Source organism: Microcebus murinus, chromosome 7 (genome assembly GCF_040939455.1).
Source record: "Microcebus murinus isolate Inina chromosome 7, M.murinus_Inina_mat1.0, whole genome shotgun sequence".
Classification (NCBI taxonomy): domain Eukaryota; kingdom Metazoa; phylum Chordata; class Mammalia; order Primates; family Cheirogaleidae; genus Microcebus; species Microcebus murinus.
Genome location: NC_134110.1, coordinates 64,275,109 through 64,298,201, shown reverse-complemented (window position 1 = coordinate 64,298,201; position 23,093 = coordinate 64,275,109). Strand labels below are relative to the sequence as shown.

At 40.2% G+C, this 23,093-nt stretch overlaps 1 protein-coding gene across 3 annotated transcripts in view; it reads left to right on the top strand.

Moving 5' to 3' along the window:
* The first annotated feature begins 258 nt into the window (after positions 1 to 258).
* Positions 259 to 23,093, top strand: part of MTDH (metadherin) — a 67,860-nt gene continuing 45,025 nt past the window's right edge. For all 3 annotated transcript variants that reach the window (XM_076005138.1, XM_076005137.1, XM_076005136.1), the window contains exons 1-2: positions 259 to 996; positions 19,403 to 19,501. In XM_076005138.1, the coding sequence (XP_075861253.1) occupies positions 616 to 996; positions 19,403 to 19,501 (480 nt within the window). In that variant the 5' untranslated portion in view covers positions 259 to 615. The remainder of the gene's footprint in view (positions 997 to 19,402; positions 19,502 to 23,093) is intronic.

Sequence of the window (23,093 nt, the reverse complement as noted above, 5' to 3'; positions counted from 1 at the left end):
CCCCCTGACTCATTCAGAGCGCCACGTCTCTGATCTCCGCGCCACCAGCCACCCCGCGGAGGCTTCCGCCACTTAACCCCTCCCAGTCCCCTGTCCAGAGTCACCGTCCCCATGCCCCGCGTCTCAACTAGGCCCAAAGGGCTACCGGCAACCGCACCACAGCCGCGCCTTCGCCCCAACTGCTCCCGCCCAGCCTGACCGCGCCCGCGTCCACGTGACGCCCACGCCCCGCCCACCTGCGCCCACGTGACCGGCGGTCGTCCCCGCGCGCGGCGTGGATCGCTGCCCGAGCCGCCATTGTTCCTCCCGGGGAGGACAGCGGGGCCTGGCGCTGGCGCGGAGACGCCGCTTAGCGGCCGCCGCTGGAGACACTCCCTCCCGCCTGCCCCCTCCTCCTGGCGGCGGCGGAGTGAGGCTGACTAGGGGGAACCTGGGAGCCCCCTCTCGCCTCCCGGTGGCGACAGCGGCCGATCCCCGGCTCGGGCGCGAGGGGCGGCCGCGATGCGCTCGGCCTGAGGCTGCCCGGCCCGGCCCGGCCCCTCCTTGCTTCCTTGACTAGTCCACAGCGTCTCCGCGCCCCAGCGTCATCCTTGAGTCCCCCTGACGGGAGGGAAGATGGCTGCGCGGAGCTGGCAGGACGAGCTGGCCCAGCAGGCCGAGGAGGGCTCGGCCCGGCTGCGGGAAATGCTCTCGGTTGGCCTAGGCTTTCTGCGCACCGAGCTGGGCCTCGACCTCGGGCTGGAGCCGAAGCGGTACCCGGGCTGGGTGATCCTGGTGGGCACGGGCGCGCTTGGGCTGCTGCTGCTGGTACTGCTGGGCTACGGCTGGGCCGCGGCTTACGCCGGCGCCCGCAAGAAGCGGAGGAGCACGCCCCGCAAGCGGGAGGAGGCGACAGCCGCGCCGGCCGCGGCCCCTGACGACCTGGCCCTGCTGAAGAACCTCAGAAGCGAGGAGCAGAAGAAGAAGAACCGGAAGAAACTGACGGAGAAACCCAGAGTGAGTAGGAGAGGAGAAGCGGTGGAATAGGGGCTAGGAGCTGGTGCGACGGGCCGGCGTGGATACAGACCCTCGAGCTAGGGGAGACCAAACCTCAGCTGGGAAGGGAAAAGAGAGGCGTTAGTTGAGACGTAGAGCTCCAAAGTGGAGGAGAAGGTGATAGGTGGACATGTTACTTGGGGAATGGGGAAACTCAGGAAGTATAGGACGGGTGAGGAAGACCAGTTTCAAGGAAGGAAGTTGAAACATCTGGGGGTCCACTTAAATAAAAGTGCCCGGGTTTCAAACTATTTTCGGAAAACGTGACGGCTGGAATAACATATCAACCTTCCTTAAAGGCCTGCAAGGTAGGTTGCATGTGAAGGGTAGTGGGACCATAGGCTGGGAAGTTATGGAAAGACTGCGCTTGGAAGACAGATGTCTATCTCAAATCACATTGAAACGGTAGCCAGTGGAGGAGATACGGTGACCTAAAAACTCTGGGGCTTACAGAGGATTAAAGGTGTCCAGGTCTAGACGCGCTTCCATTTTAGTTGGGACTGTTAGAGGGAAATGGTTCCTTACTCTTGTTCTGGTGAATGTGGCCAACGGAGACCGGAACATGAGCAAGGCAAGAAAGAGTGGGTTACCTAATATACTTTGGGGTATATGGCCCTATGAGAAAGAGGTAAGCCGAGTTCAGTGAAGAGGTCTGTTGTACACCCCTGGTATGGGAGGTTTTTGAAGTAGAGTAAAAGGGAATGACAGGGCAGAATGGTGAAAGCTGAGAGGGGAATTCAGGCAGAGATTTACTAGGCCACGTGTGGAAATGCAGAGGGCATCACCTAAATTTTATCATGCCTTCATGTTTTACTTCTACATTCTTTATTGCCATTCCCGTGATATCTATTATAGGTTTTATGTTTTTTAAATACTTTACAATTGAGCAAATTAAGAATATGGAAGGTGTGCAGAATTAGAAACAACTTCTAACCTTTTTTATTTGTTTTTTGAGACACAGTCTCCCTCTGTTGCCCAGGCTATATAGCACGGTGGCATCAGCCTAGCTCACAGCAACCTCAAACTGCTGGGCTCAAGTGATCCTTCTGCCTCAGCCTCCCGAGTAGCTGGGACTACAGGCATGCACCACCATGCCCGCTAATTATTTTGTATATATTTTTTAGTTGTCTAGCTAATGTCTTTCTATTTTTAGTGGAGACAGGGTCTCTTGCTCAGGCTGGTCTCACTCAAACTCCTAACCCTGAGTGATCCTCCGGCCTCAGCCTACCAGAGTGCTGGGATTAGGCATGAGCCACCACCCCCGGCCCTAACCCATTTTATATCTACCCAAGATAGTGCTTTTACCTTTTCAGTACAATTCAGTAAGCCAGTACCAAGGCCTTGCTATGTAAAGTGTGCTCTAGTGTTTCATGGGCAGTGCGAGGTATACACATACGAGAGTTAATCACGGAGACAGATTTATAATTATAAATTCCATAGACTGATAGGTGCTATAGAGGGGTGAATAGAATGTTTGAAGATTGGAAGACTAATTCCATTGGAGGGCTTTAGGAAAGTTATTGATGGAAATGGGGTTTGAGTTCAAACCAAGAAGAGTATTATTGGTAACAGGACAAGAAGACGACTCTATTAGAGATGTGATAGGTCACAGTGTGTTATCAGGCCTAGATTTTGTCAGCTAATTAAGCAGATGCGAGATACATACAAAACCTAGAAAAGGGCACAACTTTATTAATGTGAATACTCCCTTAAGTTAGGAGAAGAGAAAATAGGACTGATTTGGAATATACATAATTTAAAAATTTATAGAGAGTATCAGGGATTATCTGAAAGTAATGTTATGATAGAAAGAGAACCTGGCTCCAAAGTAAGGGAAGAAGTTAATCTTGAGAAAAACAGATTAAGCGTAAGCCTGTGTGGATGAAGCAGGTTGTAAAAAGTTCAAAGCCCTATTTGGGACGTCTAGAATTTCAGATGGACTTGAGTTGAGAGACAGGTGTTCTAAGAGCCCATATGAAGTACATAACACTCAGATGAGTCATCTGAAGAAGGAACACTGTGGTGAATGCTTATACAGTACTGTGGAAAATGCTCATTAGCCTTAGGACTTACCCCCTCCTCCTTTTCATCTGAGCTAAGGAAATTGAAAATGAATAAGTAAAGCTAGTGTTATCTTGAGTGAAGAATGGGAAGACTGGGTGGCTGAGTATTGAGTGGGAAAGTATCTTTGTATACAGAATGTTGAAAATGTATTGGAGAAGTTTAGTTTAATCAGTATTTACAAAATTGTGGCTTTCGAACCTTTTTGACTGCAACCCACAGTAAGAAATATAGTTTACGTTACAATACACCCACACAAAACTTGTTTTTCTTAATATTATATGTGACCTGCTAAATTGGTTTCACATTTGATTGTGAGGCATGCCCTACAGTTAGAAAACTGCTTTCCAGGGCTAAGGAGTATTTTGTACTTTTATTGCCTTCAATTTGTAAGCCATATCTCACAAATTGTAGGCAGTGAACAGGAATGCAATATTAGTATATCTCACTGTGAAGGGGGATACAAAAGTAAAAGCTCAGTTTCTCTATGGGGAGCTTTTTGTTCCTGTTGTGGAAAAAGGTATACTCAAAAAACTAACAATACAACCTCAGTGTGGGCCCAGGTGGGCTTGATAGGCCTTGTCACAGAAGCTGGCTTTGAAAGTGATAGGAGCAAGATAGTGGGAAGGCCTTGAGAAACAGCAAGGGACCAGGATTGGAGGAAGATTTAACTGTGTCAGCCTGGCAGGAATGAAGAACTCTGAACTTAAGTAAGGCATTTAACCTTGCTCTGTTTAGCTTATCTTGTTTATAAGTTGGAGATCTTAATTAAGTTAAAATACTGAGAATTCTTCAAGTGTTATCCCTGGCTATTTGCAATAGAGTACCTTTTGAATGCTTGTTAAAATTTATATAGATTCCTGAGGTCCACCATAGGTCTTATAAATTCAGAGTCTCTATTCAGGTATTTTCCTTCTTTGAGCTTTTAAAAAAAAAAAAAAGAAAAAACAAATTAAATTAAAAAAAAATCTCTGGAACTGGGTCCAGGAAATCTGCATTTTTTTTTAACAATCTCTGTTGGTGAATTCTTGCCTATTAGTTTGAAAATCACTCACTAAAATAGGGCTATAAGATCTCTTAGTGGAGCCATGTATAATCTTATAATCCATCTTTTATTACTGCATCTCTCTGATATACATTTTAGGATATACATATTCTGATTCAAGTGGATTTTGTGATGTAAACTGCTGCAATTTCTTTAAAAGGGCGTTACATGTTCTTTTTTTTTTTTTTGAGACAGAGTCTCACTCTGTTGCCCAGGCTAGAGTGCCGTGGTGCCAGCCTAGCTCACAGCAACCTCAAACTCCTGAGCTCAAGCAATCCTTCTGACTCAGCCTCCCGAGTAGCTGGAATTACAGGCATGGGCCACCATGCCCAGCTAATTTTTTCTATATATTTTTAGTTGGCCAATTCATTTCTTTCTATTTTTAGTAGAGATGGGGTCTCCCTCTTGCTCAGGCTGGTTTGGAACTCCTGACCTTGAGCGATCCTCCTCCTGCCTCAGCCTCCCAGAGTACTAGGATTAAAGGCGTGAGCCACCGTGCCTGGCCTACATGTTCTTTTAAAACATTTTGCTTAAATATAATTTTTTTTGTTGTTTTGTTTTGTTTTTGAGACAGAGTCTCGCTTTCTTGCCTAGGCTAGAGTGAGTGCCGTGGCGTCAGCCTAGCTCACAGCAACCTCAAACTCCTGGGGTCAAGCGATTCGCCTGCCTCAGCCTCCCGAATAGCTGGGACTACAGGCACGAGCCACCATGCCCGGCTGATATATATATATGTGTGGGTATATATATATATATTAGTTGGCCAATTAATTTCTTTCTATTTTTATGGTAGAGACGGGGTCTCGCTCAGGCTGGTTTTGAACTCCTGACCTTGAGCAATCCGCCCGCCTCGGCCTCCCAGAGTGCTAGGATTACAGGCGTGAGCCACTGCGCCCGACCTTAAATATAATTTTTACTTTCATTTTTTTATTTCACTATTTTTAGCTTTCTGTTAAATCATTTTAAATTTTGCTCCCATTTTCAAAATTTGTTTCCAATAGTTTGTTTTTATTTGTAGAGTAGGTGGTGGTTAGCTTTTGAAAATCTGTTATTTACTTCAACCTATTCATAAACATTTTTGGAAATTCTTTTATCAATTTGGTTTTTATCCCCTAATAAAATCTTGCCATAGGTCTTTTAGAGTATGAATTGCAGTTTTACTCCCTTATTAAAAGTGAAGGGGCCGGGCGCAGTGGCTCACGCCTGTAATCCTAGCACTCTGGGAGGCTGAGGCGGGCGGATTGCTCAAGGTCAGGAGTTCGAAACCAGCCTGAGCAAGAGTGAGACCCGTCTCTACTATAAATAGAAAGAAATTAATTGGCCAACTAATATATATAGAAAAAATTAGCCAGGCATGGTGGCACATGCCTGTAGTCCCAGCTACTTGGGAGGCTGAGGCAGCAGGATTGCTTGAGCCCAGGAGTTTGAGGTGAGCGAGGCTGATGCCATGGCACTCACTCTAGCCTGGGCAACAAAAGTAAGACTCTGTCTCAAAAAAAAAAAAGTGAAGGGGAGGGTGCATTTTTCATTGGACTTAGTTTTTAGCATTTTTGGAAATCACTGTTATATATATTTTTCATGAAACCTAGTTTGATGTGAGTATTACATAGGCACTCAGTAAATATTTTTTTGCTTGATTTTTAATCTGAATGATTTAGATGAATGTGAGATCTCAAATAACTAGTCTATAACAGCTGTTGGCTTTGAATTTCAACTGTAGTAAGTACATAATCAGGATTGACTTCAAAGAAAATTCATTTTAGTGAACAAGCTATTTGTATATTAGTGTAGAAAGTTTCGTAAAGATTTTCTGTAGTGTAATTGTCAGTATTTCTTAGCTTAGATAATAAAGTGTTTCCTCTTGTTTGCTACTATATAACCTTGCACAGTGCTTGGCAGTCAAAAAATAATTACTGAAAGCATAATATAGTAAGATGTCCCACCAAAGTATTTATACAGCTTACCCCTATTCTTCATGCCTGGTAAATAACCATATGAGCCACCTTTTTATTTTTACAGTAGAAGATGGCTTTTTGCCTCATCTGGGTTTCATTTTGTGAGGTCCATTCTTCTGCAGCCAATAAATTACAGTTATGTGCTACATAATGATGTTTCAGTCAACAGTGGACCTCATATATAATGGTGGCCCCATAAGATAATACTTTTACTATACCTTTTCTGTGATACACAAATACTTACCCCATTGTGTTACAGTTGCCTATAGTATTCAGCCCAGTAACATGTTATACAGGTTTGTAGCCTAAGAGGGAAAGCTATACCATATAACCTAGGTATGTAGTAAGCTCCACCATCTAGGTTTGTGTAAGTATATTCTGTGATGTTTATACAATGGTGAAATCGCTTAAAGACACATTTCTCAGAGTGTATCTCCATCATTAAGTGATGTATTCTAATGGTATGAAGTGTCTTTTGTAGTCATTACTTCTGTTCCAGTTTCAGTGCCACTACTCTATTTTAGGGCTTTTATTACCTTTTGCTTAGACTATTCTAACATCGTCCTAACTGGTTTTTCTGCTTCCAATGTCTGTTGCTAATCTTTTCCACCCACTCATGCCAGTTGAATCTTTTGAAGCCCAGTCCTGATCATGTGACTTTCATGTTCACATCTTTTCAGTAGTTTCCCTACCACATGTTGAATAAAATCCGAAGTCCATACTATAGCACTCAAGCTTCTTCATGATCTAACCCTATCTTAAACTTGTTTCGCACCATTACCACTAAGACAAGAAAAAATTCTGCTTAGCTAGATTTCTATCTCTTTGTTTAATGTTTTCGTCATTAAAAGGCCCTTCTATCTCTGTACCAATTTCTACCTGTCCTTCAAGGCCCAGCTGAGTGCTGCTTCAACTGTAAAGCCTTCTCTAGCCCCCCAGCTAGTTATGTGTTCTTTGTAACACCTACCATAATGTTCTATATTTAGTAGAAACGATGCAGTTGCTGTATTTTTAGATCAAAATCGTCTAATATCACCATTTTATGTGATTCTGTCTAAGAGTCATTCAGCAAGTAACTAACCATCTACTCATTATCCATATTAGCATAGAGCAGAGGTCCTCAAACTTTTTAAACAGGGGGCCAGTTCACTGTCCCTCAGACCATTGGAGGGCCAGACTATAGTTTAAAAAAACTATGAACAAATTCCTGTGCATACTGCACATATCTTATTTTGAAGTAAAAAAACAAATGGGCAAAAACACCTGCATGTGGCCCGAGGGCCATAGTTTGAGGACGCCTGGCATAGAGCATATTGCTAGTTGTTTAGGCACATAGAAGGTACTTTATAAACAGTAATGGAAGGCTGGGTATGGTGGCTCACGCTTATAATCCCTGCACTTTGGGAGGCCTTGGCAGGAGGATCACCTGAGGCCAAGAGTTCAAGACCAGCCTGGGCAACATAATGAGACCCTGTCTCTTTTAAAAAAAAAAAACGGCTGGGTGCCGTGGCTCACACCTCATGCCTTGTAATCATAGCACTTGGGGGGGGGGATCGTTTTTAGCTCGAGTTCGAGACCAGCCTGAGCAAAAATGAGACCCCATCTCTACTAAAAATAGACTGAAATTAATTGGCCAACTAAAACAAAATGTGTGTGTGTGTGTGTGTGTGTGTGTGTGTGTGTGTGTGTGTGTGTGTGTATAAAAACTTAGCCAAGGCCGGGCGCTGTGGCTCACGCCTGTAATCCTAGCTCTTGGGAGGCTGAGGCGGGTGGATTGCTCAAGGTCAGGAGTTCAAAACCAGCCTGAGCAAGAGCGAGACCCCGTCTCTACTATAAATAGAAAGAAATTAATTGGCCAACTGATATATATATAAAAAATTAGCCGGGCATGGTGGCGCATGCCTGTAGTCCCAGCTACTCGGGAGGCTGAGGCAGAAGGATCACTCAAGCCCAGGAGTTTGAGGTTGCTGTGAGCTAGGCTGACGCCACGGCACTCACTCTAGCCTGGACAACAAAGCGAGACTCTGTCTCAAAAAAAAAAAAAAAAAAAAAACTTAGCCAAGCATAGTGGCACATGCCTATAGTTCCAGCTACTAGGGAGGCTGAGGCAAGAGGATTGCTTGAGCCCAGGAGTTTGAGGTTGCTCTGAGCTAGACTGATGCCACGGCACTCTAGCCCTGTATCTCGGGCAGAGTGAGACTCTGTCTCAAAAAAAAAACCAACAAAAAACGTAATGGAATAAATCAATATAGTCAATTCTTATTTATTTTATTTTATATTTTTGAGACTGAGTCTCACTCTGTTGCCCGGGCTAGAGTGCCATGGCATCAGCCTAGCTCACAGCAACCTCAAACTCCTGGGCTCAAGTGATCTTTCTTTTTTTTTTTTTTTTTTTTTTTTTTTGAGACAGAGTCTCGCTTTGTTGCCCAGGCTAGAGTGAGTGCCGTGGCGTCAGCCTAGCTCACAGCAACCTCAAACTCCTGGGCTCGAGTGATCCTTCTGCCTCAGCCTCCCGGGTAGCTGGGACTACAGGCATGCGCCACCATGCCCAGCTAATTTTTTCTATATATATCAGTTGGCCAATTAATTTCTTTCTATTTATAGTAGAGACGGGGTCTCGCTCTTGCTCAGGCTGGTTTTGAACTCCTGACCTTGAGCAATCCGCCCACCTCGGCCTCCCAAGAGCTAGGATTACAGGCGTGAGCCACAGTGCCCGGCCTCAAGTGATCTTTCTGCTTCAACCTCCCAGGTAGCTGGGACTACAGACATGCGCCCCGATAATTTTTTCTATTTTTGGTAGAGACAGGGATCTCGCTCTTGCTCAGGCTGGTCTCTAACACCTGAGCTCAAACAATCTGCCCGCCTTAGCCTCCCAGAGTGCTAGGATTATAGGCGTGAGCCATGGAGTCTGACCAATATAGTCAATTCTTATTCGTGGTAGTTCTATAAAATTGCCACAAACATTGAATTAATACTGAACTAGCACTCCTAGGAAAAACCAAAGGTTAGGTTCCTCTAAGCCTCTGGTCACAGTATTTTCACCAGCCAGTCAATACCAGGCCTGTTTTATGTGTGTTTCTATTTAAAAACATTTTCGAACTCCTGACCTCAAGCAATCCGCCTGCCTCAGCCTCCCAGAGTGCTAGGATTACAGGCATGAGCCACCGCGCCCGGCCTAAACACATTTTAATTAACATAGTTGATTCATTAACATTGAACTCATTACTGACAGCAGTAGAACCATAGCTGAACAAAGCTTATTTAATGTGCATATTTTCTCTGTAAGGTATATCACAGCCTTCTTACACATAGGAACACTAGACAGCAAGCACTTCAGTACTACAGTTGGGGATCATTTTAAACAATGAAATTACCAGCAAAAAGCATAACAATGCAAAGTATGTGACACTAAATGACCTCAAATCAGGTACTTGTTTATAGTTATCAGAGCTCAAGTAAGAAGGTAGAGTAGTGCTATATTGACCTCAGCTTGAGAATGTACCTGTATGAGGACTCAAATTTTTTGCAGCTCAATGCATGTCCACAAATGACTGTGAAAGCACAAGTATTGATTTTGATTCTAACAACATCCTAATAAATCTTAGTAGGCAAATTCACCAATACAGCATCCATTGATAGTGAGAATCAACTGTGTATTAATCTACATCTATGTCTGGACCATTCCTTTCATCTCCAGATCGTCATGTCTAGGTGTGTATTTGATTTCTCCAATTGGAAGTCTGACATTTATCTCAAACTTTTTCTGTTTTTTTTTTTGTTTGTTTGTTTTTGTTTTTTTTTTTGAGACAGTCTCACTCTGTTGCCTGGGCTAGAGTGCAGTGGCGTCAGCCTAGCTCACAGCAACCTCAAACTCCTGGGCTCAAGTGATCCTCCTTCCTTAGCCTCTCAACCTGAGACTATAGGCATGCACCACCATGCCCAGCTAATTTTTTCTATATATTTTTAGTTGTTGAGCTAACTTTTTTCTATTTTTAGTAGAGATGGAGTCTCACTCTTGCTCAAGCTGGTCTTGAACTCCTGACCTCGAGCCATCCTCCTGCCTTAGCCTCCCAGAGTGCTAGGATTACAGTCACGAGCTACCATGCCCGACATATCTCAAACTTTTAATATCACCAAAACAGAACTAATAATTCCCTGTCCTGTCCCAGGCTTCTCCATTTCTATCAATGGTAAGCTATTCCACCATCCATTCAGTTATTCAAGCCAAAAATCTAAGAATCATCCTTGATTCTAACCTTTTTCTCATTTCCTGATATCTTCCTCATCCCATATATAACCCATCAGTTTTATCTCCAAAATATACATTCAGTCTGACTATTCTCTTTCTGCTATCACCTTACCTCACCTGAACTTCAACAGTAGCCTTCCCTTAACTGCCTCCAGTCCTTTGTCAGTGCTCTAGTAAGGAGTCTTTTATCAAAACAAATCACCGTCTTGCCTAAAACCAACACTTCAGTAGCCCTTTCATTTAAAATCTAAACCTCTTTCCATGGCCTTTATGGTCCAGCACCTGCTTTTCTTTCTAAGCTGATCTTGAGTTAGTTTCCTTTCACTCACTATTTCCAACTACACTGATCTTTTTTCAGTTCTTCAAACTCTTTCACAACCCAGTGCCTTTACATGAGCTATTATTAATGCTTCTAGAACAACCTTCCCCCCACTATTCTCCTCATCCTTAAGCTCTCCTCTTAAAGTCATCTTCCCAAAAATCCATTCCTGATCATCCTATTTGAAATTGGCATCCTCTTCTGTTTTCTCTCTCAGCCTCATATGTTTCCTTCATAACAGTACAGTTTCTAAATTATTTGGTTTTTTGGGTTTTTTTGAGATAGAGTCTCGCTTTGTTGCCCAGGCTAGAGTGCCATGGCGTCAGCCTAGCTCACAGCAACCTCAGACTCCTGGGCTCAAGCAATCCTGCTGCCTCAGCCTCCCAAGTAGCTGGGACTACAGGCATGTGCCACCCTGCCCGGTTAATTTTTTCTATATATATTAGTTGGCCAATTAATTTCTTTGTATTTATAGTAGAGATGGGGTCTCGCTCTTGCTCAGGCTGGGTTTGAACTCCTAACCTCGAGCAATCCGCCCGCCTCAGCCTCCCAGAGTGGTAGGATTACAGGCATGAGCCACCACACCCAGCCTAAATTATTTGTTTACATATCTGTTTTTGTGGGCTTCCTCCCTACCCCCAGATTGTAAGCCAGTGGTAAACAGTGCCTGGCATATAAGAATTTGTGGTAATTATTTGTTGAACCAAATGCTGGATTAAGTGGCTAAAATGACATCTCATAGTTTAATTGGGTAATCTGTTATTGAGCTAAATAAAATTGTCTCTTAATATATTCCCAGTAGAATTGTCAGGGTTTTTTAATTCTTAGGTAATGGTTTTGCTGGTAAGTAAATTATATCACTTACCACCTATAGGGTTTTCTTTTTACCTTTAAGTCACCATCCTTTTTAGTTTTAATTCTTCAAAGAATAATCATTTGATTAAAAAATGCCAAGAGTTAGGTAAAACAAATATTTATAATTTTACAAAAGAGGAATCTTGAGATTCAGAGCTTAAGTGACTTATTCAAGGTCATAAAGCAAAGATGTTTCAAAGGTTAAACATCATCCTAATTTTTAGTCTCAGAACTTACTGTTATTTCCACTATACCTCTCAGGCTTCTATGGCATGTTCTAGGATATTAAATTGTATTCAAAGAACAAATCCAATTTTCCCAGTGAGTTATAACTTACTTTATTACTTTTAAAATTTGCTTTTAGAGTCAGAAGTTTCTGATGAAAATTATAATGACCTTTACAAAAGCTCCAGAATTTTGGCCCCATTTGTTTGGTTATATGGCAGGACTTTTTCATCTTTTGATTTTATTCTGCCGGAGGCCTAGCATAAAAGACCTTTAACAGTTCTGTCAGAAAAGACCTTCAGTAGTTGTGCTCATCTTAGTTACTAAGAACAGCAATAAATCCTCTCAACATTCATTTTTGTTGTGCTTTGGCATTATTAACTAGTGCATTATTTCTCAAGGTTGTGAAAGCCTTGAAAGTATTTTTGAATAATATTCAAGCAAAATCAAGAGATCTAAGTGAGGGCCGGGCGCGGTGGCTCACGCCTGTAATCCTAGCACTCTGGGAGGCCGAGGCGGGTGGATCGCTCAAGGTCAGGAGTTCAAAACCAGCCTGAGTGAGACCCCGTCTCTACCATAAAAATAGAAAGAAATTAATTGGCCAACTAATATATATAATATAAAAATCAGCCGGGCATGGTGGCTCGTGCCTGTAGTCCCAGCTACTCGGGAGGCTGAGGCAGGAGGATCACTTGAGCCCAGGAGTTTGAGGTTGCTGTGAGCTAGGCTGACGCCATGGCACTCACTCTAGCCTAGGCAAGAAAGTGAGACTCTGTCTCAAAAAAAAAAAAAAAAAAAAAGAGATCTAAGTGAGGAATTGCTGTTATTTGTAACTTACTTTATTTTCTCTCCAGCTATGCTCGTAGTTTTCAAACTGTTCCATGGAATGCCAGACTTCCAGAAGGCATCCATCAGTATCTAAGAAAGACATGCATGGATATGTGTCAGCTATATCACTTGTAGTCCTTATCTCAGTACCCATCAGATATAAAATCTTGAAAACCAATGCTTGTATTTTTTCAGAAGTCATCTTTAGCATAATTTGGCCATGTGACAGGTATTGTCACTTCCCCATCTCATTAAAGTAGCCCTGAGCATCCCTGATGTAGTCAACGAGAAGACAGTTTGGAATCCCCAAAAAGAGTTGAATTTTTGGCTAGCTGTTTAGAAAGCACACAGACCTTCACCACTAAAGGAAATATCTCAGGAAATATAGCAAGATTTTACAAATTTGAAGTATAGGTCATATTTGTAAGATTGTTCTCTTGGTTATTAAGAGTTTAAAATTAGGCCAGGCGCTGTGGCTCACGCCTGTAATCCTAGCTCTTGGGAGGCCGAGGCGGGCGGATTGCTCAAGGTCAGGAGTTCAAAACCAGCCTGAGCAAGAGCGAGACCCCGTCTCTACTATAAACAGAAAGAAATTAATTGGTCAACTGATATATATATATATATACATATATATATATAATTGGTCAACTGATATATATATATATATATATATATATAAAATTAGCCGGGCATAGTGGCACATGCCTGTAGTCCCAGCTACTCGGGAGGCTGAGGCAGAAGGATCACTCGAGCCCAGGAGTTTGAGGTTGCTGTGAGCTAGGCTGACGCCACAGCACTCACTCAAGCCTGGACAACAAAGTGAGACTCTGTCTCAAAAAAAAAAAAAAAAAAAAAAGAGTTTAAAATTAAGGTTTAACTTAAAAATAAATAGGTAAATTATTAAATACTGTGGAGCTGTAGTTCATGTGTATGTTTAATTTATGTAGTTGATATGTGCACATTTGGCAGGGAAAAAAACACATGTTGTGCTTTCACACAGACTGACAAGAAATTGTTCTATCTTGAATTTGTATCAGAACTCCTTACAACTAAAACTAAGAAACCGATCAAGAATAGGTCTTGGCCGGGCGCTGTGGCTCACGCCTGTAATCCTAGCTCTTGGGAGGCCGAGGCGGGCGGATTGCTCAAGGTCAGGAGTTCAAAACCAGCCTGAGCAAGAGTGAGACCCCGTCTCTACTATAAATAGAAAGAAATTAATTGGCCAACTGATCTATATATAAAAAATTAGCCGGGCATGGTGGCGCATGCCTGTAGTCCCAGCTACTCGGGAGGCTGAGGCAGGAGGATCGCTTGAGCCCAGGAGTTTGAGGTTGCTGTGAGCTAGGCTGACGCCACGGCACTCACTCTAGCCTGGACAACAAAGCGAAACTCTGTCTCAAAAAAAAAAAAAAAAAAGAATAGGTCTTATCCATTAAATGAGATAATGCATGTAACATACCTAGCAAGTACTTGGAAATTGTTAGTTATTGTTAGACTATCTTTTAGTGTAACCTATCAGCTAAAGATGATGCCTCTTTTCTTTTGAATTTCCTTTTACCTTTTTTATGATGGACATAATATATATACTTATGCCTCTTGTATGCTAAGTATAACTTTCAGCCAATAAAATTGAGACTCCAATGAAGTAGTAACTTGTCCATGGTGACACATGTTTGGGATTTGAACCCTGGTCTCTTAGCTTGCCTTCAAAACCCATACTCTTGAGAGTATGAGGGCGAGTATACCTTTTGCCTTGTATCTTAGCATGTGCTCTTGTACACCTGTGTCTCTTTGCTAGGTTTAAGCTGCTTAAGTGCAGAGATTGAGCCTTACTTGCCTTTGTTTCAAAGTTCTAAGGATTCTACACATTACTGTATTTGCTTACTGAGCATTGAGGAATGAACACACGAGTGAACATAGTATTATGTAATTTTCTTAGAAAACAGCAATTTTTTTTAAAAAGAAAGATAACATTGCAGTACTGTCCTTAGAGTGAGCCTGGACTATTTTTTAGCCTCTGAGAGGATATATACTTATATCCTCTTATATATATTTACTTATCATTTGTAATCCATTAATTTCCCAAAAGAGTTTGTGTCTGGAGCATTAGGCCCTTTTGATCACCAGGACTTAATGTTTATTTTGAGCTTGCTAGTATGAAAAATGACCCAAATGCTTGAACATGGGGAAAGAAGGTATGGGCCATCATAACTTTGGAGAGAAAAGGATATTAGAAGAGAAGAAAATATTTCTTGAGCAATATGCTTTCAAAAGTCTCTCACTTGGTGTAATTATAACAAGAAACCTGTAAGACGAGTATGTATTTTTCTTATAATTGATGAAATCAAAGGTTAAGTCAAGAAAAATGCTTAAAATGACAGTGATTAAATTTCAAAGTTGGACCTTAATCCCAGGTTCATCCAACTCCAAAACCCATGGTCTTTTCATATTTTTTTTTTTTTTGGTAGTTGGTAGACTGCCCTTCTATATTCTAAACCTAAGGAATTTCCAAGTAATTTTAAGTCATGATCTTTACATTTTGTGTCTAGAAATAAAATTTACATAACTAAGTGAAAATAGGGTTCTAAATGATTTCATTTTAGAAGTCAGTGTTAAGCCTTATGTATGCTTACCTCAAACACACAGATTCTTTTGCAACTCAGTTTAACAAGACTACTCAGATGAAGTAGAAATCTACTATTAAGCATACCTTCTTATTCTGAACTTTAAAATTCAGGAGAGCAGATTACTTTCATATGTCTGTTTACAAAGTCAGTCCCTATCCTGGTGCCTGATACTTGAATACTTAATAAATGCTTATGGAATTGTATGGAATTAATAAGTTTAAGATTGATTAAAATGAAGCATTTTCTTTTCTTTTTTTTTTTTTTTTTTTTTTGAGACAGAGTCTCGCTTTGTTGCCCAGGCTAGAGTGAGTGCCATGGCGTCAGTCTAGCTCACAGCAACCTCAAACTCCTGGCTCAAGCAATCCTCCTGCCTCAGCCTCCCACATAGCTGGGACTACAGGCATTTGCCACCATGCCCGGCTAATTTTTTCTATATATATTAGTTGGCCAATTAATTTCTCTTTATTTATAGTAGAGACGGGGTCTCGCTCTTGCTCAGGCTGGTTTCAAACTCCTGACCTCGAGCAATCCACCCGCCTTGGCCTCCCAGAAAGCTAGGATTACAGGTGTGAGCCACCGCTCCCGGCCTCTTTTTTTTTTAATTTTTTTCTCTTCCTTTTTTCTTCTTTTTTTTTCTTTCTCTTTTCCAATTCTAAGAATTACTACCCAAAGCATTTTATTTTCTTGAAATCAAGAATCATAACTTTAGCTCCTGCTCTCCTAATACTGTGGCCTCCTCTTCCATTCTCCTCTGATGTTTAGGTGTCCTTGTTCTGGTTTACTACCACCCCTGCCAACACACACACACAATTCTTTTGTGCATGCATTTTAAAAAAGGATCCAGGTGGGGGTTTGAAGGGAGTTATATCAATAAGGTAAACATAGCAATAACTACAATGAGTTTATCCATATAAATAAAATGATTACATTTTTCTGTTACTGGTTGACTTTCACCAAATTTGAAGGACATCTTTGCTCTAACTTAAGATACAAATTGTATGCTGTAAGTTTGATTGGTTCTAGAGAGGAAGAACTCAAAGTTCTCCAGAGAATTTTACGATAGGGTACAACGGGAGGCCCATATCTGTATAAATCCACCTTATAAAGTTACATGATCAGAGAACACAATACTTTCACATAAAATCCATATTGGCAGTAACTAATTAGTCACATTGGATTTGAAGTGTTGGGTTTTTTTGAGACAAGAGTCTCATTCTGTTGCCCTGGTTAGAGTGCTGTGGCGTCAGCCTAGCTCATAGCAACCTCAAAGTCCTGGGCTCAAGCAATCTTTCTGTCTCAGCATCCCGAGTAGCTGGGGCTACAGGCATGTGCCATCACTCCCAGCTAATTTTTTCTATATGTTTTTAGTTGGCCAATTCATTTCTTTCTATTTTTAGTAGAGATGGGGTCTTGCTCTTTTCAGGCTGGTTTCGAACTCCCTGACCTTGAGCGATCTATCCGCCTCAGCGTCCCAAAGGGCTAGGATTACAGGCGTGAGCCACCGAGCCTGGACTGAAGTGTTGGTTTGCATTTAGTTGCTTTTCATGTGAGCAGATCTATATAATCTCCCATTTAGGGATTTGCTAATTTACATGTGGTTAATGATTTTCCAGGACAAGGCCTTCTTGACCAGCTAGTGTAGAATAAAAGGACTGATTTGTGCTGCTCTGTGAAGGAGAGCTGCTATAGTATGTTCTTTTTTCCTGCTACCCAAGAATTCTGTTGACTTTACTCTTGAGATAGAAGGCTTTTCGTTTCATGGTATCAGGCGTGTGTGGGGAATTGTTGATGACTATGGAATCTAGTAGTGATGACAGCTGTATAAATCCCAAGAGTTAGTGGAAAATTTGTTGATCTGCATAGGCCAGAGAGAACAGCTGCAGTTACAGCCATTATATAGGTTGATGTTGCAAAGAAGGAACTGAAATTGGCGCAGGTAGGGGCACATGTGCACCTTTGACTTGCTAATCATTTCAGAGCCTGTAGAAATGGAAACTGAGTGTTCCTGGATCTATGAGAGTGCTGTTGGTCACTGATTGAGGACTTCAGAGTTTGTATTTATTTGAAAGGAAAGATTGTTTCATCTTTCATTTAGGAAACTACATCAATAGTGTTTGCAGTTGGTCTCAGATAAATAGCATTGAGCTTTTTGGTAAGTTTTTAAGACAGTTTTTGACAGTTTTCTCATCTTTTAGCATTTAGTAAATAAATGATTCAGTGTATTCAAGTATATGAGTAAAATGGAAGTGGTATATAAGTAACTATGATGATGGCTGGGTGCAATGACTCACGCCTGTAATCCTAGCACTCTGGGAGGCTAAGGCAGGAGGATTGCTTTAGCTCAGGAGTTCAAGACTAGCCTGAGCAAAAGTGAGAGCCTGTCTCTACCAAAAAGAAAGGAAATAAAAACCCAGCTGGGCATTGCAGTGTGCACCTGTAGTCCCAGCCACCCAGGAGGCTGAGGCAAAAGGATCACTTGAGCCCAGGTGTTGGAGGTTGCAGTGAGCTACAGTGATGCCACTGCACTCTACCCAGGGGGACAGAGTGAGCCTCTGTCTCAACAAAAACAAACAAGGCAACTGAACACCCCGCTCACAGCCCCCAACCCCTTCATTAAAAAACAAAAAGTGACTATGGTGGAGTTTCCTATGAAAGCCTTGTGAGTTGCCAGTTGAAGAGGTGGAAAACTGTAATAGAAGCTGCGAAATTATCAATTAGTGTAAGGCTTTCGTGGAATGGTGAGGCTAACCCCAAGAAGTCAGAAAAGGTAAGTTTAGCTAGGAAAGATGGTATGAACTAAGAAGTAACATGAGAATAGACCAATAAGTAGATAATGATATTGGAAATTAAAGTCTTATCCTCCTAATGTAGGAATATATATTTATACTCCTAATGTAGGAATATAATGTAGGAAATCTCTTACATTTCTCCATGTACTACCTCCCTCTTCTATCCTCCCACCATACACATACATATATACAGAAAGAGAGATTAGAAAAGGCAAAACAGCACAGAGGAAAGAACCAAATCAAGAGTGAGGAAACCTGATTTTGGCATTAGCTGTCTGACTTTTAACAAGTTGCCTAAGACCCAGCAGATTAAATTTGGATTAATTAGGAATTTAAGCAGCTAAAAGACAGCTTTTGTTTTGATTTTCTGCCACAAATCTTTGGAAAGCCTACAAATTGGATTTTAGAATATAGACAGCCTCTTTTTCTGTGTGTCCCTAATTGTTTTAACAAATGCAGGTAAAGTCACATTATAGAAACTTTAAACATTCATATTGTTTTCTTGAGTATAGCTCTGCTATAATGAGTAAGTAGTCTGGTAGAAGACTGTTGTGCAAGAACTAAAATATAAAGCCATTGGAACTGTTATAATAGTATATTGGTTTGCTAACTTCATTGAATTTGAGGGGAATGCACAAATGGAAAGAAGTGGTAGAATTTATAAAGAAGGTTAGAATACAGATACCTAGGCTCCATTCTTAAAACTCTTCAATCTATATACATTTCTGATGATGAAGCTCAGAAATAATTATTTTAAAAGATTCTGATTAAAAGCCAGATTTGGGAATCACAGATTAGACTCTGCTCATAGACACTTCTAAGTGCTATCATTTTATTTTAAGAATATTAAGAAAGCTGAGATAGCCTTTTTAGTCTGTGGCAATGGGTTGGAAAAGTTTCTTAATCCCTGAACAGTAGAGTCATTAAATTATAGAATTAGAGGTGACATTAGAGATATTTGACATTCATTTGTTTGTATACTATCTATGGCTGCTTTTGTGCTACATTGGAGAAGTTACATAGTTGCAACAGAGGTTATATGGCTCACAAAACCTAAAATATTGAGTGCAATGTTCTGAGATTACAAAGCTAATTGGTGGTCAAAGTGCAAATATAGGTTAGTTCTCCTTTTAACTGTCACTGTTCCATTTTTGTTAGAGGGACTGATAGATACCTAGATGAGATTAGAAAATTTGTGAGACAGAATTTTGTTTATGAGTATATTGTGTTTATATTCCAAAGCAGTGTTACTGGGGACAATAATCAACCAAGTGTTAGAAACATTGCTGGACAAAAACCTTTTTAATTTAGGTCAGGCAGAAGATTTTGGTTGTAGCATATGCTGTTTCCTGAATATAAATCTTTAGTTTGATCTGCTAAGCATTTGATAACATGATCCTTTTTGTTGCCTGTGCAGCCAAATGGACGGACTGTTGAAGTGGCTGAGGGTGAAGTCCGAACTCCTCAAAGTGTAACAGCAAAGCAGCTACCAGAGATAGATAAGAAAAATGAAAAGGTAAGTTTGGGAGCATATGAAATTGTATGCAAGGTTCTTAATAAAGCGAGTGACATAAAAATGATGCTTTCCTGTTGTGTCAGCTTGTACGTATATCCCCCATTTAAGGGAAACTGAAAATCTGAATTAATCATAGTGGATGGTTGGTGAAAGTTAAACTAGGTTATTTTTTAGTTTTTGTTTTTTTAAAGCAAGGATGTATTGCCAAATATTTTAAACATTGCTATGGCATTATTAAATATTCATAATGCCAGAAATAATTTATTCACAACTTGAACATCTTTTGTATGAGTAAGGTTCCAGATATATAACATACGTCTGATTCAAAAACAGAATTGTGGAATTTTGTTACCTTTATTAATAGTGCATTTCTAGCATAAAAAGCCTAGCAAAATTGTCCAGTGGTATTTAGTATTTAAATAGATTTCTGTTGTACTGGAGATATAATCATTTACTTACTAGACAATTTGACTTTAACAAAAGAAGTGTTCTACACTTGGGTCATTATTAAAAAGCGTGGTTATGCACTTTGATTTGGTTGTAAAGTTTTCCAAATAGGACGACATATCATAACCCAAAAGTGGTACATTCTTGTTATTTTATTAATTTTCCAGTTGCTGGTGTGTTAGAACTGACACATTTTTACTTAATCTAGTTGGGAAGTAGGCAAAATAAATAAGAAACTTAACAGTGGTTCCTTCTGTGAGAGAGTGACTTTTCATTCAATTCCTTTATGTACATTGAATCACCTCTCCCCCCACCCACCTTTTTTTTTTTTTTTTTTTTTTACTCTGCATACGTAACCCCTTTTCAGGATATGCTAAAAACAACAACAACAACAAAAAATCACTGATAGGTAAGTGATTTCTAGGAGCCAGGGTGCAGCAGCTTCAGCCTCATGGAATATTGGTATGAAATGATTGCTGCAGTTTCTTAATGCTTCTAGTTTCAGAATGTCTTGAAAGAACTGGTAAAATCACTTCTTCCCCTGTAACCCAGTGAAATTGGTCTAGAGCCAGGACAGCTACAGGACAGCTCGAAGTGAAAGGTAGTTTGGGAGGGAATTAAATTTGTTTGACTTTGCCTTTGACAAAAAACTAAATAGTAAATGACTTTCATTAATAAATAAGCATATAATTTAAGGATTGTGCATTTACAGAGTGAATAGTTGATATGCCTAATATAGATTGACACATCTCACATGTACTGTTTTCTTGTTCCTGGGCTTTCTTTCTATTAGTGAACAATTTATACTTATTTATACCTGCTTCCACTCCCTGAATTATCCTGAAAAATTTGTAGTTGGGATAATTAAGGAACTACCATTAAGCTCTTATTGCTTAATCATATATAGGTTGAGTGTAACAGGGTATAAAATTGCAGTTTCAAGTTTATAATCATCATTCTAAAATTTCTTATTGTAGGAAATAATTATAATAAGCATAATATAATATAATAAGCATACATAATACAGCAGGCACCATGTAAGGTGAGGTATGTGGGTATGTGTGAATATATTTACAAATCTAATAGGGACAACTTACTGAGCACTTACTAGGGGTACTTTTAAGACTTTGTAGACATTATAAAAAATAATTTGTGGCATTACTTACCCTCACAAGAGCTCTGAGGAAGTAGTAGTATACCATCTTACAAGTGAGAAACCTGAGGCTTACATTAAAGTATATATAGGCAGTTCTGACCCAAACCCATGTGACTTCAAAGTCTGTACTTTTTACTGCCCTAAATTATTTCTAATCCTCTCAGAAACATTGCTGGGCAGATAGTAATAACCCCATTTTATAGATAAGGGCTTTGAAGCCTAGAAGAATTTGTGATTTCATTAATTTCATATAGTTCTGAACTAGAATCTGAACACAGCTTATTCTGAAACAAAGTCCCATGATCTTTTTATCACTTGACAACCTTTCAGTTGCTGTTGCTTTTTCAGTAAAAAATTTCTACCTTTGGTTTGTTGCCTATTTGATTTGAGTTTTTGAATGATGATAAATGCTACAATTCATGGCTGGTGTTTGTTTTTTGCCATCCTGCATTTTGCATTTGCTTTTTAACTTAGTTAAGTCTAAGTAATGCTCATTTTAGTTCATTTTTTATGTTGTTGCACTGTGTGTGTTTTTGTGTATTTTAAATAGGTGGGTTTTTAAAGACTTATTACCTATCTTTTTAAAGAAAAATATCTTAAATCTACTTAGTTATCTTAATATACATTATCATATGTTTTCCTCTCAGAGCTACATCTTAGGCATTTTGAGAAGTATGATTTTTGTCTATAGAGTAATTGTACTCTAAGCTGTAATACTGATTACCTTGCTCTATCACTGGAGTAAGACTTATAGATAAAACTTGTCCAGAAACTGTATATGACGAGCTATAGATCTTAGGTCTATAAAACAGGTTAAACTACCGTAGTCCTCTAGGCCTTTATTTGGGTACGAAGGTCAGTGCTTCATTGATTTTAGTCTCTAGTAGAGTACACATAGGACCAAGAGACAGGCTGAATACTCTGTGCTAATAGATGCTAAAGGGAATAAAGAGAAATGTGTAAAATGTACTTAACCCTCAGAGAGATTACAGTCTAGTTAAGGAAAGGCCAGCAAAGAGAAGTTATCTAGTAACATAAGGCATTAAGTACCAGATATTTGTAGGAGAAAGGTTATCCTGCTTGGGTAGCCAGAAAAGACTGACTTAATTGGACTCTTAAGGATGGGAATGGTATTTCTGTACGTAGAAGTAGGGAGGCCAGTTTTGGAAGGGAAGAGAAACAAATGGACATGCTCAGACATATTCAAGGGAAAACTTTAGACAAATTTGACCATGAAGGTGAGGTAGGAGTATGATAAAAGCTTAGATATGTTCAGCTGGCAGCAACATTTATTAATATTCATTCATTAATTAATGAATCAGTTTTGCATCTCTGAGGGGCTAAATTCAGGTAAAAATGTGTAAAGATTGCTAGTAAGAGAAACAACAGAACCAAAATGTATAAATTTTGGTCACTACCAGGTTGTTAGGGTAGTCAATGGTATCCACTGAAACCCTGATATCATTCATTAGAAATATTAATAAGGTCTTAGATTTTTATGATCCTGTGCAATGTACAACATATTTTCACATCTCTTAATACTGATGAATAACTCTGGAGCGATATTATTATTTCTTTTATATAGCTCAGTAAAGAGTTTAGTGGATTGCCCAAGATCACATAGCTGATAAGTAATGTTCCTTCAATTTTTCTAAGGCAGCAGTTCTCGAAATGTGGTCATTGAACCCCTGGGAAGGAGCCCCAGGTACCCTTTCATTAGGTCCCTGAAGATAGAACTATTTTCATAATAATTAAGACATTATTTGCTTTTTCCACAATGTTGATGATTGTACTGATGGTGCAGAAGCAATAGTTGGTAAAACTGCTGGCTCCTTAGGATGTGAGTCAGGGCCAGCTAAACTACCAGTACTTATTGTATTCTTAACTGCTACCCTTCACAGTAAAAACAAAACAAATCTAATTTCACTAGAATGTCCTTGATGAAGCAGTAAAAATTATTATTTTTATTAGTCAAAATTCTTGGATACA